The sequence below is a fragment of the Hyla sarda genome, chromosome 4 (assembly GCF_029499605.1).
Source record: "Hyla sarda isolate aHylSar1 chromosome 4, aHylSar1.hap1, whole genome shotgun sequence".
Taxonomy (NCBI): domain Eukaryota; kingdom Metazoa; phylum Chordata; class Amphibia; order Anura; family Hylidae; genus Hyla; species Hyla sarda.
In genome coordinates, this window is record NC_079192.1 from 276,270,365 (window position 1) to 276,296,116 (window position 25,752).

General features: G+C 43.6%; 1 protein-coding gene across 3 annotated transcripts in view; it reads right to left on the reverse strand.

Moving 5' to 3' along the window:
• The window catches only part of PLXNC1 (plexin C1), a 155,071-nt gene that overhangs the window by 116,585 nt on the left and 12,734 nt on the right, over nucleotides 1–25,752 (reverse strand). For all 3 annotated transcript variants that reach the window (XR_008892709.1, XM_056574327.1, XM_056574326.1), the window contains exons 5-11: nucleotides 25,008–25,116; nucleotides 23,663–23,822; nucleotides 19,089–19,176; nucleotides 18,682–18,781; nucleotides 13,960–14,010; nucleotides 7,679–7,809; nucleotides 5,833–6,003 (exon numbers count right to left, since the gene is read on the reverse strand). Coding sequence is in view for 2 of the 3 variants with exons in the window: in XM_056574327.1 (XP_056430302.1) it covers nucleotides 5,833–6,003; nucleotides 7,679–7,809; nucleotides 13,960–14,010; nucleotides 18,682–18,781; nucleotides 19,089–19,176; nucleotides 23,663–23,822; nucleotides 25,008–25,116 (810 nt within the window). In the remaining variant the exon portion in view is untranslated. The remainder of the gene's footprint in view (nucleotides 1–5,832; nucleotides 6,004–7,678; nucleotides 7,810–13,959; nucleotides 14,011–18,681; nucleotides 18,782–19,088; nucleotides 19,177–23,662; nucleotides 23,823–25,007; nucleotides 25,117–25,752) is intronic.

The window sequence follows — 25,752 nt, forward strand, 5'->3', positions numbered from 1 at the left end:
GGTCTAAGGTGGCTTTCGTAGTCAGCCTTCTGTCTGGAAAAGCCCTGTCTTGGGCCACACCGCTCTGGGACCGCAATGACCCCGTCACTGCCTCTGTACACTCCTTCTTCTCGGAAATTCGAAGTGTCTTTGAGGAACCTGCCCGAGCCTCTTCTGCTGAGACTGCCCTGTTGAACCTGGTCCAGGGTAATTCTTCCGTTGGCGAGTATGCCGTACAATTCCGTACTCTTGCTTCAGAATTATCCTGGAATAATGAGGCCCTCTGCGCGACCTTTAAAAAAGGCCTATCCAGCAACATTAAAGATGTTCTGGCCGCACGAGAAATCCCTGCTAATCTACATGAACTCATTCACCTAGCCACTCGCATTGACATGCGTTTTTCCGAAAGGCGTCAGGAGCTCCGCCAGGATATGGACTCTGTTCGCACGAGGCGTTTCTTCTCCCCGGCTCCTCCCTCCTCTGGTCCCCTGCAATCTGTTCCTGTGCCTCCCGCCGTGGAGGCTATGCAGGTCGACCGGTCTCGCCTGACACCTCAAGAGAGGACACGACGCCGCATGGAGAATCTCTGCCTGTACTGTGCTAGTACCGAACACTTCCTGAAGGATTGTCCTATCCGTCCTCCCCGCCTGGAAAGACGTACGCTGACTCCGCACAAAGGTGAGACAGTCCTTGATGTCTACTCTGCTTCTCCACGTCTTACTGTGCCTGTGCGGATATCTGCCTCTGCCTTCTCCTTCTCTACTATGGCCTTCTTGGACTCCGGATCTGCAGGAAATTTTATTTTGGCCTCTCTCGTCAACAGGTTCAACATCCCGGTGACCAGTCTCGCCAGACCCCTCTACATCAATTGTGTAAACAATGAAAGATTGGACTGTACCATACGTTTCCGCACGGAGCCCCTTCTAATGTGCATCGGATCTCATCACGAGAAGATTGAACTTTTGGTCCTCCCCAATTGCACTTCTGAAATTCTCCTTGGACTTCCCTGGCTTCAACTTCATTCCCCAACCCTGGATTGGTCCACTGGGGAGATCAAGAGTTGGGGGCCCTCTTGTTCCAAGGACTGCCTAAAACCGGTTCCCAGTAACCCTTGCCGTGACTCTGTGGTTCCTCCTGTAACCGGTCTCCCTAAGGCCTATATGGACTTTGCGGATGTTTTTTGCAAAAAACAAGCTGAAACTCTACCTCCTCACAGGCCTTATGATTGTCCTATCGACCTCCTCCCGGGCACTACTCCACCCCGGGGCAGAATTTATCCTCTGTCCGCCCCAGAGACTCTTGCCATGTCTGAATACGTCCAGGAAAATTTAAAAAAGGGCTTTATCCGTAAATCCTCCTCTCCTGCCGGAGCCGGATTTTTCTTTGTGTCCAAAAAAGATGGCTCTCTACGTCCTTGCATTGACTACCGCGGTCTTAATAAAATCACGGTTAAGAACCGCTACCCCCTACCCCTCATCTCTGAACTCTTTGATCGCCTCCAAGGTGCCCACATCTTTACCAAACTGGACTTAAGAGGTGCTTATAATCTCATCCGCATCAGAGAGGGGGATGAATGGAAAACGGCATTTAACACCAGAGATGGACACTTTGAGTATCTGGTCATGCCCTTTGGCCTGTGCAACGCCCCTGCCGTCTTCCAAGACTTTGTTAATGAAATTTTTCGTGATCTCCTATACTCCTGTGTTGTTGTATATCTGGACGATATCCTGATTTTTTCTGCCAATCTAGAAGAACACCGCCAGCATGTCCGTATGGTTCTTCAGAGACTTCGTGACAATCAACTCTATGCCAAAATAGAGAAATGTCTGTTTGAATGCCAATCTCTTCCTTTCCTAGGATACTTGGTCTCTGGCCAGGGACTACAAATGGATCCAGACAAACTCTCTGCCGTCTTAGATTGGCCACGCCCCTCCGGACTCCGTGCTATCCAACGTTTTTTGGGGTTCGCCAATTATTACAGGCAATTTATTCCACATTTTTCTACCGTTGTGGCTCCTATCGTGGCTTTAACCAAAAAAAATGCCGATCCCAAGTCTTGGCCTCCTCAAGCGGAAGACGCCTTTAAACGGCTCAAGTCTGCCTTTTCTTCGGCTCCCGTGCTCTCCAGACCTGACCCATCTAAACCCTTCCTATTGGAGGTTGATGCCTCCTCAGTGGGAGCTGGAGCTGTCCTTCTACAAAAAAATTCTTCCGGGCATGCTGTTACTTGTGGTTTTTTTTCTAGGACCTTCTCTCCGGCGGAGAGGAACTACTCCATCGGGGATCGAGAGCTTCTAGCCATTAAATTAGCACTTGAGGAATGGAGGCATCTGCTGGAGGGATCAAGATTTCCAGTTATTATTTACACCGATCACAAGAACCTCTCCTACCTCCAGTCTGCCCAACGGCTGAATCCTCGCCAGGCCAGGTGGTCTCTGTTCTTTGCCCGATTTAATTTTGAAATTCACTTTCGGCCTGCCGATAAGAACATTAGGGCCGATGCTCTCTCTCGTTCCTCGGATGCTTCTGAAGTTGAACTCTCTCCGCAACACATCATTCCTCCTGACTGCCTGATTTCCACTTCTCCAGCCTCCATCAGGCAAACTCCTCCAGGAAAGACCTTTGTTTCTCCACGCCAACGCCTCGGAATCCTCAAATGGGGTCACTCCTCCCATCTCGCAGGTCATGCGGGCATCAAGAAATCTGTGCAACTCATCTCTCGCTTCTATTGGTGGCCGACTCTAGAGACGGATGTTGTGGACTTTGTGCGAGCCTGCACTATCTGTGCCCGGGATAAGACTCCTCGCCAGAAGCCCGCTGGTTTTCTTCATCCTCTGCCTGTCCCCGAACAGCCTTGGTCTCTGATTGGTATGGATTTTATTACTGACTTACCCCCTTCCCGTGGCAACACTGTTATTTGGGTGGTCGTTGATCGATTCTCCAAAATGGCACATTTCATCCCTCTTCCTGGTCTTCCTTCAGCGCCTCAGTTGGCTAAACAATTTTTTGTACACATTTTTCGTCTTCACGGGTTGCCTACGCAGATCGTCTCGGATAGAGGCATCCAATTCGTGTCTAAATTCTGGAGGGCTCTCTGTAAACAACTCAAGATTAAATTAAATTTTTCTTCTGCATATCATCCTCAATCCAATGGACAAGTAGAAAGAATTAACCAGGTCTTGGGTGATTATTTACGACATTTTGTTTCCTCCCGCCAGGATGACTGGGCAGATCTTCTACCATGGGCCGAATTCTCGTATAACTTCAGAGTCTCTGAATCTTCCTCCAAATCCCCATTTTTCGTGGTGTACGGCCGTCACCCTCTTCCCCCCCTCCCTACCCCCTTGCCCTCTGGTCTGCCCGCTGTGGATGAAATTTCTCGTGATCTTTCCATCATATGGAGAGAGACCCAAAATTCTCTCTTACAGGCTTCATCACGCATGAAGAAGTTCGCGGATAAGAAAAGAAGAGCTCCTCCCATTTTTTCCCCTGGAGACAAGGTATGGCTCTCCGCTAAATATGTCCGCTTCCGTGTCCCTAGCTACAAGTTGGGACCACGCTATCTTGGTCCTTTCAAAATTTTGTGCCAGATTAATCCTGTCTCTTACAAACTTCTTCTTCCTCCTTCTCTTCGTATTCCTAATGCCTTTCACGTTTCTCTTCTTAAACCACTTATCATCAACCGTTTCTCTCCCAAATCTGTTCCTCCCACTCCTGTTTCCGGCTCCTCGGACATCTTCTCCGTCAAAGAGATTCTGGCATCCAAAAAGGTCAGAGGGAAAACCTTTTTTTTAGTGGATTGGGAGGGTTGTGGTCCAGAAGAGAGATCCTGGGAACCTGAGGACAATATCCTAGACAAAAGTCTACTCCTCAGGTTCTCAGGCTCTAAGAAGAGGGGGAGACCCAAGGGGGGGGGTACTGTTACGCCGAGCGCTCCGGGTCCCCGCTCCTCCCCGGAGCGCTCGCTACACTCTCCTCACTGCAGCGCTCCGGTCAGATCCACTGACCCGGGGCGCTGCGATACCGCCTCCAGCCGGGATGCGATTCGCGATGCGGGTAGCGCCCGCTCGCGATGCGCACCCCGGCTCCCGTACCTGACTCGCTCTCCGTCGGTCCTGTCCCGGCGCGCGCGGCCCCGCTCCCTAGGGCGCGCGTGCGCCGGGTCTTTGCGATTTAAAGGGCCACTGCGCCGCTGATTGGCGCAGTGGTTCCAATTAGTGTGATCACCTGTGCACTTCCCTATATCACCTCACTTCCCCTGCACTTCCTTGCCGGATCTTGTTGCCATCGTGCCAGTGAAAGCGTTTCCTTGTGTGTTCCTAGCCTGTGTTCCAGACCTCCTGCCGTTGCCCCTGACTACGATCCTTGCTGCCTGCCCCGACCTTCTGCTACGTCCGACCTTGCTTCTGTCTACTCCCTTGTACCGCGCCTATCTTCAGCAGCCAGAGAGGTTGAGCCGTTGCTAGTGGATACGACCTGGTCACTACCGCCGCAGCAAGACCATCCCGCTTTGCGGCGGGCTCTGGTGAAAACCAGTAGTGACTTAGAACCGATCCACTAGCACGGTCCACGCCAATCCCTCTCTGGCACAGAGGATCCACTACCTGCCAGCCGGCATCGTGACAGGAGTGGCCAGTGACAGTAGACTTTGCACCTGCTCCTTGCACATAATATACATTTACTTTGGGGGAAGTCCCTCATGTGCTCAATAAGGACACATGTTTCTTCTTATCCCAAATTCTAGCATTGTGACAATTGACCTTCCCACTGAGGTGAAAAGAAAAGCCTCATCGCTGACACCAGCCTGTCGGCCCCGCAATGTAATGTCGGTTAACCATCACAATTTAGTCCATTGTTGCTCAGATCCTTATTCTGCCCATTTTTCATGTTTCCAAAACATTAACTTTTTACTTGCTATCTAAAATATTGCTATCTAAAATATAGTAATTGGCTTTTTACTAGCTATCTAAAATATAGTAGACTTTTTTTATACTGTTGTCCAAAAATCGAAACATTCATGGAATTTTAGCAAAAAAATAAATACAAACACATAATATGGTTATGCTGTAGTGACTGTAGCAATTGTGTTTGGAGTATACTTGTTTTCTGAGGGTCTAATCCTTTTTATATAGATATTGATACTGTTAAAAACGATTCTTAAAACTAAGATTTGCAATCTTACAAATTATTATTATTATTTTTAAATAAAATGTAGGCTTCTTTATTTCCAATGATTTTTTCAAGATGTATGCATGTTGATAGACATAAGCTGCATGTATTAACTTTATACATATTCATTGTCTATAAGAGCTCTTGTGCTTCTAAGTCAATGCTTAAAGGGGTTGTCCAGGAATAGAAAAACAGAGCAAATATCTTTCAAAAACTGCTCCCTGTCTGTCTCCAGGTTGGGTGTGGTTCGGCAGCTAAGTTCCATTAAAGTGAATGGAGCCAAGTTGTAATACCACACCCAACCTGGAGACAGATAGGGAGTGGTTTTTGAAAGCATTAGCTCTGTTTTTCTATCCTATCCCCTTTGCATTTTTTACAGATTTTTTTAGTTTGATTAAAAATAGCTTGAAGGCATTTGTGAGTAAAATGAGAAGGGGGCCTTGACATTGCACCTGGAATATGCTTTCAAAAATATTGATGGGTGCGGGACTATAATTTTAATTATTCTATGATTCTTTACTCTATAATTCAGGCTTTAGTTGTATATATCTTTAATTTTGGAAATAGCCACCAAAAATACAATGTACCATATAGGGGTTCTTTCAGGGGTCAGAGGAAGCAAGGATCAGGCAAGTTGAGATCAAAGTCTCACCCTAGAAGATGTAAACTGGTTAGTCATCTTACCTGAGCCACGTAGTATTTGGAACAATGGCTGAGCACGACACCGATTGATAGGTAATACCATTTTTATAACAATTCCCATGAAAATCTACACAAAGTCTCTTGACTCCATTTTGACTTTGTGGCAGAGAGATCTGGGCATGAGTGTTATTTATGTGACGGGACACTTTTATTCTAAAAGAAAAATGAGAGAAAGAGAAATTGCACAGTTCAATAAGATAAATAACATGATCACAGCAAAATGATACAGATGATTATATTTGGTTAGTGGCTATGGAAAAAAGTATGGGGGGGGGGGGGGATTTATCACTGCCCTAGGCCTGTAGCTTGTGAAATTTTTTGTGCAAGTAATGTCTGTGGCATGTGGTGGGGATAGGCAATATCTTCACCTACGTGTTGTTGTTATGTGATATAAATTTTAACTGTGCAAGTCTGCAAGTAAATTCGACAGCCTTTTCATCAGTATTCCATCCATAGTATAGAAAAGGCTGTCGGTAATACACAGCTAACTAAATCTAAGAGTCTATTCATGTGGGTGCATAAAATATACTATACTTTTATTTATTTAACTCACCTGTTATATCCCATGTGACTCCAGCACAGAAGCTTCTGTGGTACCTGTTAATGTTTAAATACTTTTCTGCAGTGATTACATCATGTATGTCCACATGGTCACTACAGCCAATCACTAGTTGTCTTATGTCAGATATTTAAGCATCACCATTGGGGCCGGTAATTGGCTGCAAAGGTCATGTGTGCAGTGTCCCACTACATGTTCCAGTAATGTAAGAGTATCGGTTGTAGAATATCTGCCTTGTTGCTAATGTGTTTTGCAGATGCCACATTGTTTTATGCCATTCATATTTGTACTGTTTTTGTGCACCTACACTGTGTTTACCTTATACTTTGTACTGTGAGAGAAGTAGCCCATGCACTTACACACTACATTGCATTGCAGAATATTCAAGATAGTAGGGGAAAGCCTCCCTATCTCTGCCTCTCTCCCCAGATAGAGGAAATCCTATCTAGTTTAGACTAGTTTATTCTTTGGAACAGTAATAGCTGCTGTAAACCGAGCGAAGATTCTCATGACTAATACAGTTATACCTTAGGAGGAATGCATAGACTGTTCAGGAACCCCTACATTCACTACCATGTTTTTTCAAAGAGTGCTTCCTCACTACATGTTTTGTTTTGTCTGTAACTTTGCAAGAGACTGTACCCCAATTTGCCGTGGAAGGCTATTTTACAAGTTTTGCAAGTAAAGAACTGTGTTACTTATGTTATCCTGGTGTCCGTCTGATTGTCTACTATTTACCCCTTTCCTGCCACCAGACACTACACAGGGTGTGCCCTGGGGGACATTACACATTCTATACTCACTGTGCCCCCCTTTCTCTTTACTGTGCAAATCCCTGAAGCATGGAAGAGTTCAGATTTATCAAAACCTGTGTTGAGGAAAAGTGGAACAGTTGCCCATAGCAACCAATCAGATTCCCTCTTTTATTTTAAAAAGGTCACTAAAAAATAAAAGAAGCAGTATGATTGGTTTCTATGGGCAACTTTTTCTCTGCACCGTTTTTGATAAATCCCCCCCCATGTGTCCAATAACCTTGTCTGTTATTGAGCAGTGGGTTCTTTCAAAGGTGAGTAATGGTAATTTTTTATTTTTTCACATTTTCCACTGTTATAGCCAAAAGCCAGCCAGACCACAGTTCTAATGACCCAATCTGACATAGATCACTATAATACTGTCATAGTGGTGCACCTGCATTAGGCTAGGGTCAAACCAAGCTAATTCTTTAAACTCCAGGAAAACTTCTTAGATTTTATACAGGGACATACTTACACCTGAGGTTTGCAACTGCTGGCACCAAATAAAGATACCATTGACAGATTTAGCAGATTTTCACCACCAATAAGGACATCTTTCTTTCCTACTGTGGTAACCCTGTCAACTTCCACAAATGTAATGTTGACCTGAGGAGAGGAAACAACTTTAGATTTAATAAAATAAAGTAAAAGGAACATTGCTATCACCACTTAGGGGACCCCTACCTATCCAGAAAATGATGAGACAGAGTTCCCCAACTGTTCTACACAGTGATATTTAGTGTAGTTTACACAAGAGTTTGTTACAGTTTATCATTGCTAGTAAAGGTAGTTGGCCTGACATCTAGAACAAGGAGAAAGTTATTCTAACAAAGCTAGTGAAATCAGGGCTAGCTTATATCATGTTTTCAGCCTCAGAAATACTTAAAGGGGTATTCCAGGAAAAAACTTTTTTTTATATATCAACTGGCTCCAGAAAGTTAAACAGGTTTGTAAATTACTTCTATTAAAAAAAATCGTAATCCTTTCAATAATTATCAGCTGCTGAAGTTGAGTTGTTGTTTTCTGTTTGGCAACAGTGCTCTCTGCTTGTCTCGGGAACTGCACAGAGTAGTATAGGTTTGCTATAGGTCTAAACTGGGCGGTTCTCGAGACACGTGTCATCAGAGAGCACTTAGACAGAAAAGAACAACTCAACTTCAGAAGCTCATAAGTACTGAAAGGATGAAGATTTTTTTTATAGAAGTATGTTACAAATCTGTTTAACTTTCTGGAGCCAGTTGATATATAAAAAAAAGTTTTTTCCTGGATAACCCCTTTAAAGGGGTACTCCCCCCCTAGACATCTTACATCTTATCCCCTATCCAAAGCATAGGAGATAAGATGTCTGATCGCGGGGGTCCCCATCGGCTACGTCATTTCAGACATCCGGTGGATGGAGCAAACTTCACTCCGTGCCAGGTAACTGGCGATGAGGGGCGGAGGCTTGTGACATCACGGTCACGCCCCACCAGTGACGTCCCAGCCATGCATCCTCAATGCAAGTCTATGGAAGGGGGCATGATGGCCGTCACGCCCCCTCCCATAGGCTTGCATTAAGGGGGTGTGGCCGTGATGTCACGAGCCTCCGGCGTTGCACCAGACGCTCTAAACGAATGCCGGGTGCAGTAGGGAGATCGCGGGGGTCCCCAGCGGCGGGACCCCTGCAATCAGACATCTTATCCCCTATCCTTTGGATAGGGAATAAGATGTCTAAGGGCGGAGTACCCATTTAAATTCACTAACAGCTAGTAAAGATCTTGAAATGGTATAAATTCAAATATCAAAAAGATAGAAGACAGAAGTTTTTAGACAGATGTTTTACTAAAATAGAAGTTGGAAGAACATGGAATGAAATGAGCACTTAATCTGAACGTTCAACACAAACAGGATCCTGCGCATATTTGATGCACAGGATTTGTAACTGCAGATTAGAAGCTGTGTTCAGTCATTTAGTTTACATTGAAATTTGCATCAAATATTTGCAGGATCCTTTACATGTGAACATACCCTAAAGCATAACAAAAAAGAAAATACAAAATGTGGGCATAATGTACAGATCTAAGGTGGGAAGTGATAGAGAAGGTGATAGTGAACACAAATGAGGAATTGAACAGGCAGGGTTTACTGCAAAGGGAAGTTTACTGGATTATTGAATAGAAAACAATGGAGCTGAAAGGCCTTAATGAAATACAATTATCGTGTTTTTTGTAGTGCCATATATAGTCTGAATATGTATTTAAAGGGGTACTCCGGTGAAAACCTTTTTTCTTTTAAATCAACTGGTGGCAGAAAGTTAAACATATTTGTAAATTACTTCTATTAAAAAATCTTAATCCTTCCTGTACTTATTAGCTGCTGAATACTACAGAGAAAATTATTTTCTTTTTGGAATGCTCTCTGATGACATCACGAGCACAGTTCTCTCTGCTGACATTATTATAATAATAACACTTTATTTATTGTTGTCCTTAGTGGGATTTGAACCCAAGTCCCCAGTACTGCAAGGCAACAGTGCTAACCACTGAGCCACCATGCTGCCCTTAGCATTCATCTAATATGCATGGTTGCTAAAATAGACAGAGATGTCAGCAGAGAGCACTGTGCTCGTGATGTCATCAGTGTTACAAAAAGAAAGGAATTTCCTCTGTAGCATTCAGCAGCTAATAAGTACTGGAAGGATTAAGATTTTTTAATAGAAGTAATTTACAAATATGTTTAACTTTCTGCCACCAGTTGTTTTAAAAGAAAGAAAAAAGGGAGTACCCGTTTAATTTTATAATTTAATATTCTGATATTCTGATTTAATAGTCTGATATTTATTATTGCCCTGCTAAATTTTCTAAGCGACTTATTGTCTCGCATACTGGAGGGTAAATATGTCATCTACGAGTGGTAGTTTGTGCACTTGACTACACCCCAAAACCTAGCATCAAACTCCATAGTGGCTATGTAAGAACCAACTCCAGGCTTCAATTTTCTATAATGCTGCAATGAGAAAAAACATTGTACTGTTGTCTGGTCGAAGTTATGAATAAACAAAATGAAAAAAGGAAGAACCAATTTAGGTCTGTGAATTCCTTTTTTTTGAAGCCTTTTGAATGTTTTATGATTTACTAAGATATAAGCTTTTTATCCGGAGCAAGATAGAGCTCCGTAGGTGGAGCAGGCCAGTTCATATATTTTTGCAAAGAGTTGTAGTTCAGTAAAAAAACAAAAAAAAAACAAAGTACATCCTTTTATAAAAAAAAAAAAAAAAAAACAGACACAAATATAGAAAGAGAAAATATGTATTGCAAATTCTACTTTTTTTTTAATATCCTTTATTTCCTAATACGCAGGAGAAGGAGGCAAGCAGCTAAAGGGGATGGAAATGCTGAGCACGAGAGATGGTTGGCGCCACCCTCTAAATCTTTGATCATTTGCATGTCTGAGAAAAAGGGAAATTGCTCGGCTCAGAAGTAGAAGTTTACTGATCTAAAAGTAAGCTTGTGAAGTTGCTTTTAACCTCTATCTGGTTCTGTGACTAGTACAAAACCATCTTACGTAATCCCTTGGTGCCTTTTACATTTTCCATCAGTCCAGTTGTACTTTGCCTATCCACTGCACTTAATTTGTTTAATGAAGGATGTCAAATAACAGACTTTTAAACAAATACTCTGGTAAACATCTTTTTGTACATATAACGAGAACTCACTAAAAATATTACAGAAATGTGCTTTGTTTCATTCAACATCCATACATTTTACGCTTTTTCATTACTGCAGTTTGGTCATGAAATCACCACTTTCCTGTGTAATTGCCCACTTTTTGTCTTGTTTATTGGTTATTGGATGCAATTGTACTGTATAATGAATGTACTTTGTGTAATCTCATTTATGTTTGACAGGTTAATCTCTCTATATACGTGATGTTGACTGTTGTAGAGCCCTCTGCACCTTACACAACCCTGACTTCATGTGAACTACATGATTACATGATCACCCATGTCCTGGCTAACGGAGGAGAGTCTGTACATTCATTAGCTGCAGAGTTTTAAATCTCCCCTGACTCACTCTGCCTGTCTCTGCTGACCTAGTTTGCAGAATCTAAAGCATATTCCAATAAGATGTAGCTACTTTTAAGAAGTGAGAGGGAGAAACCCGGTAAGAAAGAAGACTACACCACACACTGTATGGTACTTGCACACCCAAATAATAACTCCAGTGGTATGAAAAAAATGGTATATGTTTTTATTGATAAGCCATCACATACAAAACAAACATATAAAAACTATTAAAAAGTGCCCTATACCAGGGACCCACAAACACTGGAGGGGGCCAGACGCTCTCCCTCCTGGAGCAAGGCACACAGGATATTATACAAATCACCACAATGCAACAATATACAGGTTGATACATGACATTTTCCTCAGGATGGTAGTAAACAATAATGCATGAGTATCCCCTGGCAAACTGTATCTATAAATACAATATCAAAAAGCAATAATAAAATGAACAGAGCCTAGGTGAATGCTGGCAGAGTACACATAAAGTCCGTCCTGACAAGAAAAATCCTGAATAGCAGTCAGTGCAGTGTGGTGGATACAAGAGTGAGTCAGCCCGTGCTCCACATGACCCCATGACCCCGTGCTCCACATGACCCCATGACCCCGTGCTCCACATGACCCCATGACCCCATGCTCCACATGACCCCATGCGTTCCGTTGCTCATGGTAACTTCCTCAGGGTAGTTCATGTCAGGGTCATGTGGAGCACGGGCTGACTCACTCTTGTATCCCCCACTCTGCACTGACTGCTATTCAGGTTTTTTCTTCTCAGGACGGACTTTATGTGTACTCTGCCAGCATTCACCTAGGCTCTGTTCATTTTATTATTGCTTTTTGATATTGTATTTATAGATACAGTTTGCCAGGGGATACTCATGCATTATTGTTTACCACCATCCTGACAAAAATGTCATGTATCAACCTGTATATTGTTGCATTGTGGTGATTTGTATAATATCCTGTGTGCCTTGCTCCAGGAGGGAGAGCGTCTGGTCCCCTCCAGTGATTGTTTGTGGGTCCCTGGTATAGGGCACTTTTTAATTGTTTTTATATGTTTTGTATGTGATGGCTATTTATTCAATTAAAACATGTAAAAAAAATTTCATACCACTGGAGTTATTATTTGGGTGTGCAAGTACCATACAGTGTGTGGTGTAGTCTTCTTACCTTGTTCGCTAGACTCTGCTCTTCTGTCTCTACAAAGCCAGAGGCTTCATGGCAAGTGTAGGGATAAAGGTAGGAGACAATCTATAAATGCCACATCAACTAAAGTAGGTATACACAAGGCATACACAAAACTCTTAACATTATTCCCTAGTAATAATCTATCTATTAAATGTCAGTTTAGTTATCTCTCAGCATTTCAGTTTTAAAGGGAATCCATCACTTTTGTTTTGGTTTAAAGTGAACACATCACATGGGCACTTTTGCTCTGTATGCACGTTAGCTGCTCCATATCATCCCAGCCCCATATCTTCCCCACCTCAAACCCACCTTTCTCCTCTAGCCTAACAGCCTTATTTGTTCCAACATCTCGTCTGCAGTAAACTGAATGCCTGCTACTTAATTTCAATAAGCTACTGGTGTTACATAGCACAGTGAATATGCGGAATAAGCTGAGCACATCCCAAAGCCAATCCTAGTTTAATGGTGGAGTTTCTTGACATACTCTTGACATGCCGGCACATCTAGTGTTATTTTAGATATGGCGGAAAAAGTTTAAACATGTACAACCTTACAAAAGGCCATGCAGTTCTATACTGGGGAGGTATATAGCCTCTGCAAAAAGCCTGTTTGCATGATACCTAAGAAGAGGAAACATCAATTCTAAGGTTCTGCATTTAGTCTGTGGTGTGAGGCGTGTTAAAGTTCTGTTTCCTGCCCTTATCAGTAAAACACAGTATATGCCTTTCCCTTGCTGTTCCTTATTTTAGGTTTTACATATTTCTAACTAAAAATGAAGACATTCTGTGAATGGATATTTAGTATTATCATGCAAATGCTCCGTGCCCAGTGGGTTTTAAAGGGTACCTCTCATCAAATAAACATTTCATATATTTTAGATGAATGAATGTTGAATAACTTTCCAATAGCATGTTAATGAAAAATATGCTTCTTTCTATTGTATTTTTCCCGATCAGTCCTGGCAGCAAGCATTTCTGACTCATGCTGGAGTCCTAAACACTCAGAGCTGCCAGCCTGCTTTGTTCACAGCCAAACAGGCTGTGAACAAAGCAGGCTGGCAGCTCTGAGTGTTCTCCTTTGTGAACAAAGCAGACTGGCAGCTCGTAGTGTTTAGGACTCCAGCATGAGTCTGAAATGCTTGCTGCCAGGACTGGTAGGGAGACCCCTAGTGGTAATTTCTTCAAAGTGGAAAATTAAATAGAAAGAAGCATATTTTTTAATAACATGCAAGTGTAAAGTTATTCTGCATACATTAATCTATAATATATCAAAAGTTTTTTGATGAGAGGTACCCTTTAACTCTGTCTACGAACACTATGAATAATATTGTGTACTAAAATGATGTCAGTAAAATATGCATTTCCTTTATTGTTCAGTAGGGAGGTTTTCTACAGATGTTTACTGTTAATAATATAACAAATAATAATCATTTTTGCAGAAGTCCTGCTGTAGAATATTAGGCTATGTACTGAAATTATTATTAGACTATGAACTGATAGCTGTGAAACTATGCATAGAAACCTTACATTGGATGAAGATTTCTGTACTGCTCTTTCTTCAATGATTCTGCATTTGTCCTGTGGAGATAAAGTTCAGAAAGTAAGAAAAATAATCTGATGTTTTCCATCAAACATTTGCTGAATTCTAGAGAATGGTATTGAACTACACACTAGAATTGCTTGCCGCTTCTATTTTGCCATACCAGCCTGTAACTATAACAAGAAAATAATAGCCATACAAACATTACCTGGATTACAATTAAGATAATGCTAATTCTGGCCCCTATAGACTGGTAGTTTATACGTAGTGTCCCAGTACCCATATACCAGCTGCTGTAGAATAAAGGTTGTAGCATGGATTTAGAATTTATCATTACAATCAATTCCTGTTTGGTTATTGTGAGTCAAATTTCTTATTTAAATGTATGACATGGATTTTACACTGCTTTACACATGCATACATGGAGGAGTTAGGTTGTTCAAGGATCACCTTTTCTGTACTGCCACCACTGGTGGAAACATGTAAAGGTGCTTTAGGATTGGGTCACATTACCTTCCATCAGACAGGCTTCTGCTATAAAAGCCACCAGAATATTCTCAGGGGAAGAGTCTCGTAAGTCCAACCCTTTCTACCCAGTGGGCTGGAACTAAACACGTCAATCTAGTATAGCTAAGGCTGGAAAGTAGTCTAGGCCTGGCCTAGCCCAGGGAACAGCTCCTGTGAGTTGCTTCCTGTTAGCAAAGCATGTTGTATAGTAAGTTAGCTTAGTCCTGGTTCTGCCAGAGAAGTTTAATCCAGTTTCACATTGCTAATTACAAATTGAGACAGCTCTGCTTTGATTATGAAAAATCACAGCATCACTGTGTTTAGGGGGTGTAGTCAGGTTTTGCAAGTAGTACTGTTAAATGCCGTGATAAATAGTGATTGGTGTCTAGTGGCCCCATTGGACCTCCTGATATTACAATGCCTATGGGCTGTCAGGGCAGCCCAATGCCTTACCTTGGCCTCAGCATCTTCCTTTGCTTGGCGATTCTTAAAGCCTGCCATCAGGCATTACCTACCTGGGGACACTTTCTCCTGAGGGCATTACCTACCTGCTACCCACTGGGGACATTACCTACCTGGAGGCATGACTGACCTGGGAGCACTATCTATTGGGGGCATTACTTACCTGGGGAACTAACTACTGGGGACACTACCTACTGAAAGCACTGCCTAGCTGGAGGGCACTATCTACTTGGGACATTAGCAAAAGTCCAGAAATCACTGCTCCGACAGGTTGAAGATCCTCGACCTGTCGCTGCTGTGATTTCTGGACTTTTGCTTGTACTTATCCTGGGCTGGCTGCCTGGGTGTTTCACATGCACGGAGGTTGGTCCCCGGTGCTGTCTCACATCATCTCTTGCATCTACTTGGGACATTAGCTACTACCTACTGGGCGCATCACCTACTACCTACCTACTGGGGGCATTACCTACTACAAACTTGGGGCATCAACTACTACCATCCTACTGGGAACATTACCTACTCCCTACCTGGGGGAATTACATACTTACTACCTTCTTGGGGCATGACTTACCTGGGAGCATTACTGGGGGCATTACCTACTAGCTAATGGGGGCATTATCGACCTACTGGGGGTATTACCTAAAAGAGGAGGGGAAATTACTTATCCACCACACAATCCCTCTACTATTTCCCCCAACACACTTACATAGACCCCTCATACTATGCAGGGCACCAAGAGGAACATTATTTGTGGCACTAAGGGTAAGGAACAGTTGGGGAATGTGCTGAAAAAGTGTGGAGCCTGCCTGTTGTGCAGATTGTGCAATTTCAATTTTGCTCTGCAAATAATTTTTGTTTGATAAAATAATTCCCCACAACGTGTCCTGCAAAAAATATGCCCTAATACAACACTGTCAGTGGAAAAAAAAAAGTTATGGGTCTTAGGAGGTGAGAAGGAAAAAAATGTAACCCACAAATCAGAATTCGGGGGGTCAGTAAGGTGTTATTATGAAAGTTTCCACATATTGATTAATGTTAAAAACTTTCTCTCTCTCTCTCTATATATATATATATATATATATATATATATATATATATATATATATATATATGTATATATATATATATATATATATATATATAGTTTCATATTCAGGTCTACAGTAAAATGTTTTAGGCAAGTGTTACATGATGACTACATCTGTTACCCAAAATAAACATTAGCATGGCTAAATAGCAAACAGATAAGGGCTCATTCACACTACAGACTCCATCTGAAGCAGGACTGCTTGGAAATGCACTGTCTCCATGGACTGCAATACATTTCCGCCAAAAGAATAAACATGTGCATTCTCTTAGTGGGGTCTGGAGTTCGGAATGCTAGTGAGGAAAAAAGGATTCTGCTGCACAATTTGCACTGCACAAAATATGGACATTATGCAGTGGAAAATCCATAGTGTGAATTGTGCAACAGAAAACAATGGGAGCCTGCTGCACCGCATTTTCCACAGTGGAATTCCATAGTGAAAAACGTAGTGTGAATGAGCCCTGGCTCCCTGTGCATCACATTGTACTATTGGCAGCAGTGTAGCAGGTAGAAGCAAACATCACAGCATGGCAAAAATTCTCATTGGTTTATACCTTTTATGTAAATGAGTACGGCACAATTTTTAAAGTGTACCTGTCATTATCAAAATTTTTTTTTATATAATGTAGATAATACCATTATATGTATATTTGTAATATATATTGGTTAAAAAATATGTATATTTTTGGGTGAAAAAATGCTGTCCCTGCAGCTATTACCTGTGTGTTTTGGTGAGTAGACCAAATACAGGAAGTGTGGATGGGACAAGTAGGGCTCTGTGCTGGCTTCTGGCTTGCCAATATATCCCTGATGTGTGAGCCAGGAGCATGTCACAGAGCCTCAGTGCACAGAGCCCTGCTTGTCCTCACTGCACAGAGCCCTGCTTGTCCTCACTGCACAGAGCCCTGCTTGTCCTCCGTGCAGTGCACAGAGCCCTGCTTGTCCTCCGTGCACAGAGCCCTGCTTGTCCCCCGTGCACAGAGCCCTGCTTGTCTTCCGTGCACAGAGCCCTGCTTGTCCTCCGTGCACAGAGCCCTGCTTGTCCTCCATGCACAGAGCCATGCTTGTCTTCCGTGTACAGAGCCCTGCTTGTCCTCAGTGCACAGAGCCCTGCTTGTCGTCAGTGCACAGAGCCCTGCTTATCCTCACTGCACAGAGCCCTGCTTGTCCTCACTGCACAGAGCCCTCCTTGTCCTCAGTGCGTGCAGAGAGCCCTGCTTGTCCTCACTGCACAGAGCCCTGCTTGTCGTCAGTGCACAGAGCCCTGCTTGTCCTCACTGCACAGAGCCCTGCTTGTCCTCACTGCACAGAGCCCTCCTTGTCCTCACTGCACAGAGCCCTGCTTGTCCTCACTGCACAGAGCCCTGCTTGTCCTCAGTGTACAGAGCCCTGCTTGTCCTCAGTGCACAGAGCCCTGCTTGTCCTCAGTATACAGAGCCCTGCTTGTCCTCAGTGCACAGAGCCCTGCTTGTCCTCACTGCACAGAGCCCTGCTTGTCCTCAGTGCACAGAGCCCTGCTTGTTGTCAGTGCACAGAGCCCTGCTTGTCCTCACTGCACAGAGCCCTGCTTGTCCTCACTGCACAGAGCCCTGCTTGTCCTCACTGCACAGAGCCCTGCTTGTCCTCACTGCACAGAGACCTGCTTGTCCTCCGTGCAGTGCACAGAGCCCTGCTTGTCCTCCGTGCACAGAGCCCTGCTTGTCCTCCGTGCACAGAGCCCTGCTTGTCCTCCGTGAACAGAGCCCTGCTTGTCCTCCGTGCACAGAACCCTGCTTGCCCTCCGTGCACAGAGCCCTGCTTATCCTCCATGCACAAAGCCCTGCTTGTCCTCCGTGCACAGAGCCCTGCTTGTCCTCCGTGCACAGAGCCCTGCTTGTCCTCCGTGCACAGAGCCCTGCTTGTCCTCCGTGTACAGAGCCCTGCTTGTCGTCAGTGCACAGAGCCCTGTTTGTCCTCACTGCACAGAGCCCTCCTTGTCCTCACTGCACAGAGCCCTCCTTGTCCTCAGTGCACAGAACCCTGCTTGTCCTCACTGCACAGAGCCCTGCTTATCCTCAGTGTAGAGAGCACTGCTTGTCCTCAGTGCACAGAGCCCTGCTTGTCGCCAGTGCACAGAGCCCTGCTTGTCCTCACTGCACAGAGCCCTGCTTGTCCTCCGTGCACAGAGCCCTGCTTGCCCTCAGTTCACAGAGCCCTGCTTGTCCTCAGTGCACAGAGCCCTCCTTGTCAGTGCACAGAGCCCTGCTTGTCCTTAGTGCACAGAGCCCTGCTTGTCCTCAGTGTACAGAGCCCTGCTTGTCCTCAGTGCACAGAGCCCTGCTTGTCCTCAGTGCACAGAGCCCTGCTTGTCCTCAGTGTACAGAGCCTTGCTTGTCCTCCATGTACAGAGCCCTGCTTGCCCTCTGTGTACAGAGCCCTGCTTGTCCTCCATGCACAGAGCCCTGCTTGTCCCTCCGTGCACAGAGCCCTGCTTGTCCTCAGTGTACAGAGCCCTGCTTGTCCTCAGTGTACAGAGCCCTGCTTGTCCTCAGTGTATAGAGCCCTGCTTGTCCTCACTGCACAGAGCCCTGCTTGTCCTCGACCTACAAATGTTACTGTGTTTCCCAAACAAGCCTAGATCTTTTTTTTTTTTTCATTTGCTTTTTACACTTACCTCATCTGCAAAGTCTTTATTTTCACACTGGCTTAGTGGAGACATACATGTAGAAGTTTTGATACACCATAAGCAACCACTTGATATACAGTCTAAGCAACTGTTAGAGAAAAATACAGATTAATACTAAATCTCAGTCAATGCAGTAAAGAAATAACACCAGATAATGTGGTAAAGTCCACATTTCTTAAACACCGTATTGAATGTCTTCTGTGTTTCTGGCAGCAAACCTTGAAATATTTGTATAAAAACTTAAATAAGTCCCTCATACTCAACACCAGGTTACAAGATATTCATGTAGAATACTGGGTGTAAATCACTAAATATGGTGTCACTCAGTACTAGTCAGTGACCATATTTCCTCTGCACACCCTGACAATTATGCATACACACCAAAAGTTATGTACCTGTTTTCTAGGTACTGTGAGCACTTCTGAAATTGGAATTGTTCTGAGATAGTTGTGCCATTACTCCGTGCTACAACAGCTAATGTGTCTGAAAAAATAAGAATAATTGTGTGATTATTATTAGATATATTTTTTCGTTTGGATTTTCTGCATGCATTTTAGCCCTTTTTATTTTTTTTATTTTTATTTTTTTATATCATTGGTACATTTTAAATTGTTCATTAGCAAAATCTAAGCAATCTGGTAATACATCACATAATATATTGAACTGGGTTAATGTACACATGGTCCGAAAAGATGTCAATGTAAGCAAAGCTCCAGGACCAGATGGATTACACCCAAGAATTCTTAGAGAATTTATGTTCCGTTATTCAGGGGGAAAAGCTTAATAAATGATAGCCAGCATGGTATTATTGAGGACAGACATTTTCAAACCAACCCCATTTCTTTTTAATAATGAAGTAAGGGATATAGTTTGCTTGGCATTTGACAGTGTCCCTCATAGACATCTGATGGGTTAAGTAAAGGGGTATTCAGGGAAAAAAAACTTTTTTTTTTTATTCATCAACTGGCTCCAGAAAGTTAACCAGATTTGTAAATGACTTCTATTTAAAAAATCTCAATCCTTCCAGTAGTTATGAGCTGCTGAAGTTGAGTTGTTCTTTTCTGTCCGACAACAGTGCTGACATCCCTGCTACTCTGGACAGTCCCTGAGACAAGCAGAGGTGTCAGCAGAGAGCACTGTTGTCAGACAGAAAGGAACAACTCAACTTCAGCAGCTGATAGCCACTGAAAGGATTAAGATTTTTTAATAGAAGTTATTTACAAATCTGTTTAACTTTCTGGAGCCAGTTTTTTCCTGGAATACCACTTTAAGGTTTTTAGATTTAGAAAGTTTACTTTGTAACTGGATAGGCTTAAGGACTGTACCCAGAGAGTGGTGGACAATGATTCCTACTCTGATTAGTCCCCGGCTATTAGTGGTGTACCCCATGGTTCAGTACTGTGCCTGCTTTTGTTTAACATTTATGTGGTGCCCCATCACCATTGGCTGTCCCTGCTTTGGACTGTTTCGGGCAGCTTGGCAGCACAAGGTGTTTGGCCCACCAGAGTTTCACAGTTTAATTAATTATGTGTATATTATAATGTCAGATAATATATTAAATTAAATTCTATTATTGTTATATGTATATATGTTTTTTCATGTGCCTGTACCTTTAATTGAGAGCAGTGAACCCCATGTGACCCTGCCTGCCAATGGGAACCCCCTAAAGTCTCCCCTTTATAGTGTACTGGGGGAGGAGTTTGTCAGTTTAATATAGTCTGAGCTACAATGTGGTTCAGGTGTGTGGTGCTGTGTGCTCTGAGGAGAGGCCTAGCTCAAATCTAATCTCCTAACTGGTCATCCTGAAGGTATAACTCGCAAGGAGGAAATTCATGCCCCTGCGGACAAATCTTCAGTACCTTGACAGGACCCTAGCTACCAGGACTCAATCTTCCGTCTCACAAGTCAGTATAAATCTGTTTGGTGTAAGCACCACAAGTCCCAGCAAGGCAACAGCGCTCCCAAGGGGTTATGCTACACTATCTCACCTAAAGCCAGCTGTACGTGTATTACCATCTGCACTCAGCTCTGTAAAAACAGTTATCTGTGACCTGACATTGGTGTGTTCATTTACTCCCAGTGTCTGGCCCAGGAGAAGCTGTCCCCAACCTCGGACCATGTATAGGATAACGGTGCCCTGGCGTCACAAAGTGATCAGGTAGTCTTACTTACACCCTGTGGACACCACATATTTATTAATAATACAGAGGATGGGATTATCAGCTCTGTTTCTATCTTTGCAGATGACATCAAGCTTTGTAGTATGGTACAGTCTATGGAAGGTTGCACAAGTTACAAACTGACTTTGACACACTGATAGAGACATTCATCAAAACCTGTGCAGAGGAAAAGTTGACCAGTTGCCCGTTGCGACCAATCAGATTGCTTCTTTTATTTTTAAAAATTAAAAAGCAATCTGATTGGTATGGGCAACTAGTCAACTTTTCTTCTGCACAGCTTTTGATAGATCTCCCCCTGAGTATTTGGGCATCCACTGTGGTTAAATGTAAAGTTATGCATCTGGATACCAATAAACTGCAGAGATCATATGTCCTAGGAGGAGTAAAACTGGGAGAGTCACTGGTAGAAAAGGAATTGGTGTACTTGTAGATTATAGACTACAGAACAGCATGCAATGTGAGGCAGCTGCTTCTAAGGCTATGTTCACACGGCAGAATTTCTGTATGGATTTCTGCATTAAAATTTGCATGGAAATTCTGCATAAGAACTTAGCATTAGAAAGTAGCATTGGAGCACTCACCTCTTACACAATTCTTAAAGCAGTAAAGTGTCTTTATTGAGGTTGCAGGTAAGCATACAGCAGGGAGGTTTAAAGCTGCAACAGGGACAGGTGGGTTCAGCGGGTGGTCGACTGTCCGTATCGTTCCACCTTTCAAGACGCTTTACTGTTTTAAGAATTGTGTACGAGGTGAGTGCTCCAAGTCTACTTTCTAATGCTAAGTTCATGTTCACACTGTGATCCATTTGTGAGCACCACATGACAGACACTTTGAGGGAATAGGTGTGGAAAAAGAAGGTCCCAGCGCTCACCAAATGATGCAATAAATCAAATTTATTTATTTTAGTTCATCTTAACAGTTAAGATGAACTACAATAAATAAATTTGATTTATTGCATCATTTGGTGAGTGCTGGGACCTTCTTTTTTCACACCTGGTTACCTCATCCACGCGCACCACCTGTTGACGAAGTGCCGACAACCATCTACATTATTACTTTGAGGGAATAGGCTGCACATGCGGATGTGCTGATCCTGCAAGTAGAGGAATATCCTTAGTGACATATGAAGTCGGAACTGTGCCGGGTTATTCTAACTTGGGAGAAGCACTTTGAAATTCTGCATGTGTTTCAAAGCTATTAGGTTCAGTGGGATTCAGCAGTCCCATTCACACAGCAGAATTTTCGCTGCGCATGTGTTATATTTTCGCAGACTTTAGCTGCAGAAGCTCATTGAAGTCAACAGGGCTTATTTTTCTCAGCCAAATGCTGATTTGGTTCAAATTTTGAGCAGAATTTGCATTCATTCCTCTAGGGCTGGGCGGTATGATTAAATATGTGTATCACGGTATTTTTTTTTACTTACGGCGGTTCCACGGTATATAACGGTATTTTCACCCCCCCCCCAATCATGCGACCCGCCAGCGCTGTTCTGACCCCCCCAACCCCCCCCCCCCAATCATGTGACCCACGCGCGGTGTTTGGCTCCCCCCCCCCAAATCATGTGACCCGCCAGCGCTGTTCTGCTCCCCCCAATTAATGATCAGCCCAGCGGGGTACTGCTCACAGATGTCAAGCACTGCCCTCCTCCTCTTTGTTGGGGGCCGCCGGGTGCTGGAACTCACTGTACACCAGTGGTCTCCAACCTGCGGACCTCCAGTTGTTGCAAAACTACAACTCCCAGCATGCCCGGACAGCCAACGCTGTCTGGGCATGCCGGGAGTTGTAGCTTTGCAACAGCTGGAGGTCCGCAGGTTTGAGACCACTGCTGTACGCTGTATCCCTATGCCCGGGCTGCAAAAGATACAGAAACTAAACTTTTAACTCACCCACCTCGGAAGCACGCTGGGGACGGGGGGAGGACAGCCGTCAGCCTATCACCGGCCGTAGCGATGCCCCGCCCCGGCCAGTGATAGGCTGAGCCCACTGTCATGTAAGAAGCAGACGGGGTATCGCTCCGGCCGGTGATAGGCTGACGGCTGTCCTCCCCACGTCCCCAGCGTGCTTCCGAGGTGGGCGAGTTAAAAGTTTATTTTCTGTATCTTTTGCAGCCCGGGCATAGGGATACAGCAGTGGTCTCAAACCTGCGGACCTCCAGCTGTTGCAAAGCTACAACTCCCAGCATGCCCGGACACCATTGGCTGTCCGGGCATGCTGGGAGTTGTAGTTTTGCAACAGATGGAGGTCCGCAGGTTGGAGACCACTGGCGTACAGTGAGTTCCAGCGCCCGGCAGCCCCAAACAAAGAGGAGGAGGGCAGTGCTTGACATCTGTGAGTAGTACCCTGCTGGGCTGATCATTAATGGGGGGGGGGGGGGACAGAACAGCACTGGCAGGTAACATAGGGTTAGTTCCCCGATGTGGGGACAGTGCTGCGCTAGGCTGATAATACATTCCCGAGGGGGAGGGGCCCAACCGGTATTGCGGTATGGTGGAAAATTCATATTGTGCAGCCCAAAAAATTCAGTATTCGGTATGAACCGGTATACCGCCCAGCCCTACATTCCTCACGAAATGTAACTTTTGTAATGAATACAGGCACTTTTTTTTTTACGTGCCCTGACTATTCATGTGGAATTCATGTGGAAGATTTGCATGAATTCCAAAGAAATTCTGCATATGATTGAAAATTGCATTTTTCTATTTGGTTTTAATGGCCTTTTTTGCAAAACTAACAAGATGCACTACTTCCAAATAAGTAGGATGTGTGTTCAGGTAGACTGTAGATTGTACCTGTTTCAAATGTCCTACGTGCAGAAAACTGGCAGGAACAGTTCAAGGATGGAGTTTCATTTTTGCCTGTACAAAGGGTTTCCCTTTTATCTTTATTTCTTATTTCACAGTTCCAGGAATCTTGGTCCAGTGAAGGGTTTTTCTCAATGTGTACTGAAATCTAAATGCACAAAGAATATTTTTACGAACATATGAAATGTAAAACAAGGGAAATTGTAAAATATATGAAGGGATATGTATAAATATATATCTCTTTATCTAGGCATAAATAAAGAAACTTGAATACTTAGAGCCTTGTGTACTCTACTTCATGTGCTCTCTTCCCAGCAATATTTGACTGTTCCCTCCCCTCCCCCCTCTCCTGTCTGTCCTGACTACTGAACTAATGACATATAGTGGTACCACCAGTATCTGAATATCAACCCTCCATCTATACATAATTTAATTGCATTGTAAATGTAAACTTTGTTATCATTTTGTACACAGGATATCAATAATATATGTACTTTGTGATTGGTAAGAAATAATGTGATATTTAAGATGTCTGCAATCTGTTTCAATTGTTTGGTCCATTTATATGTTTTTTTTTATTGTTATGGAAAAACCTTTGAAAAATATATCAAGAAATAAATTGTAGAGAATCTGTCAGTTCTAGATTATGCTCAGAGCTCAAGTGTCAAAAAGGCTGTGCTGAGCTGCAACATGCTCATCTTCTCCCTTCCCCACCCACCTCTTGCTTGATTGATGCACAGGGTAAAGCTTCCAGTACTGAGCCCCATTAATAAGGCAGGGAGGGGTGGGGGAGGGAGGAGGTAAGCACGCTGTGGCTCAGCATGGCCTCTCTAACACTTGAACTCTAAGCATGGTCTAAAGCTTAAAGGGGTATTTTGGCCTTAATACATCTTATCCCCTATCCAAAGTATAGGAGATAAGATGTCTGAACACGGGGGTCCCACCACTGGGGACCCCCCAATCTGTCATTCAGCACCCACCTTTGCGAGCTCTCTGCAGCGCTGGAGGCTCCGAGTGTGCAGCATGGCCGGAGACATGACTCCACCCCCCATGTGAAGTCACGCCCCGCCCCCTCAATGCATGTCTTTGGGAGGGGGCATGACGAGTGCTGAATGACAGATTGGGGGTCCCCAGCAGCGGGACCCCCGCGATCAGAAGTCTTATCCCCTATTCCCCTATCCAAAGGATGTATTAGGGCTGGAGTACCCCTTTAAAGATTCCCTTTAAGTAACAAACATACAATCCTTGACATTTGCCAATAGCTGAATCCAAAAACATGTTACAGAAATAAAAACAATTATAGCATATACAAATGTGTTTTTAAGTGTTAAACCTCTCCATCTTTGGGAATAACTTTGATTTTAAGACATTTTCCATATTTATCTGAAATTCCACTCCATTTTCCCAGAGATGTAGATTCGCATTCTGTCTTCATGGTGCACCTGTTTCCATTAAATATAAAGACATATCATTCAGAGTTGTTTTTAATCAATCTTATCTACTATAGATTATAATAAGGCTGCAATAAATGAAATCCTTCAAAGACATGTTTCTGAGACATGTTTCAAAACCATACCGCCAACATCGTAGTGGAGCAGGCTGTTCAAGGGGGATACCTACTACTTACCTAGCTAAAATGGGGGGCTAACCTACTACCTGCCTACCTAAAATAGGAGGGCTACCTATTACCTGCCTAGCTAACTTAAATGAGGGGATACCTATATAATAGGGGTTACTTTTGGGCATACCCACCTATTTAACGGGGACCTTACTACCTACATCTACTTAATGGGGGACTTACTGCCTAATGAGGACAATAAATGGGGGTATACCCCATCTATTTAATGGGAGTCTACCTACCTACTATATAGGGGTAACACGTTTTGTAAGGGGCACAAAAAAAAAAGGCTAAAACTGTATGAAAGTACAAAAGAGGCACTATTATTGTGGGGACACTGTTATGATTCAGTATGGGTACATACTGAAAAAGTTGAGATGTTTGACAGATTTTGATGAGTCTTGGCTTGAAGAAGTCTTTATGGCAATCTGGGCCAGAGGATAAAGAAAAGGAAAACAAA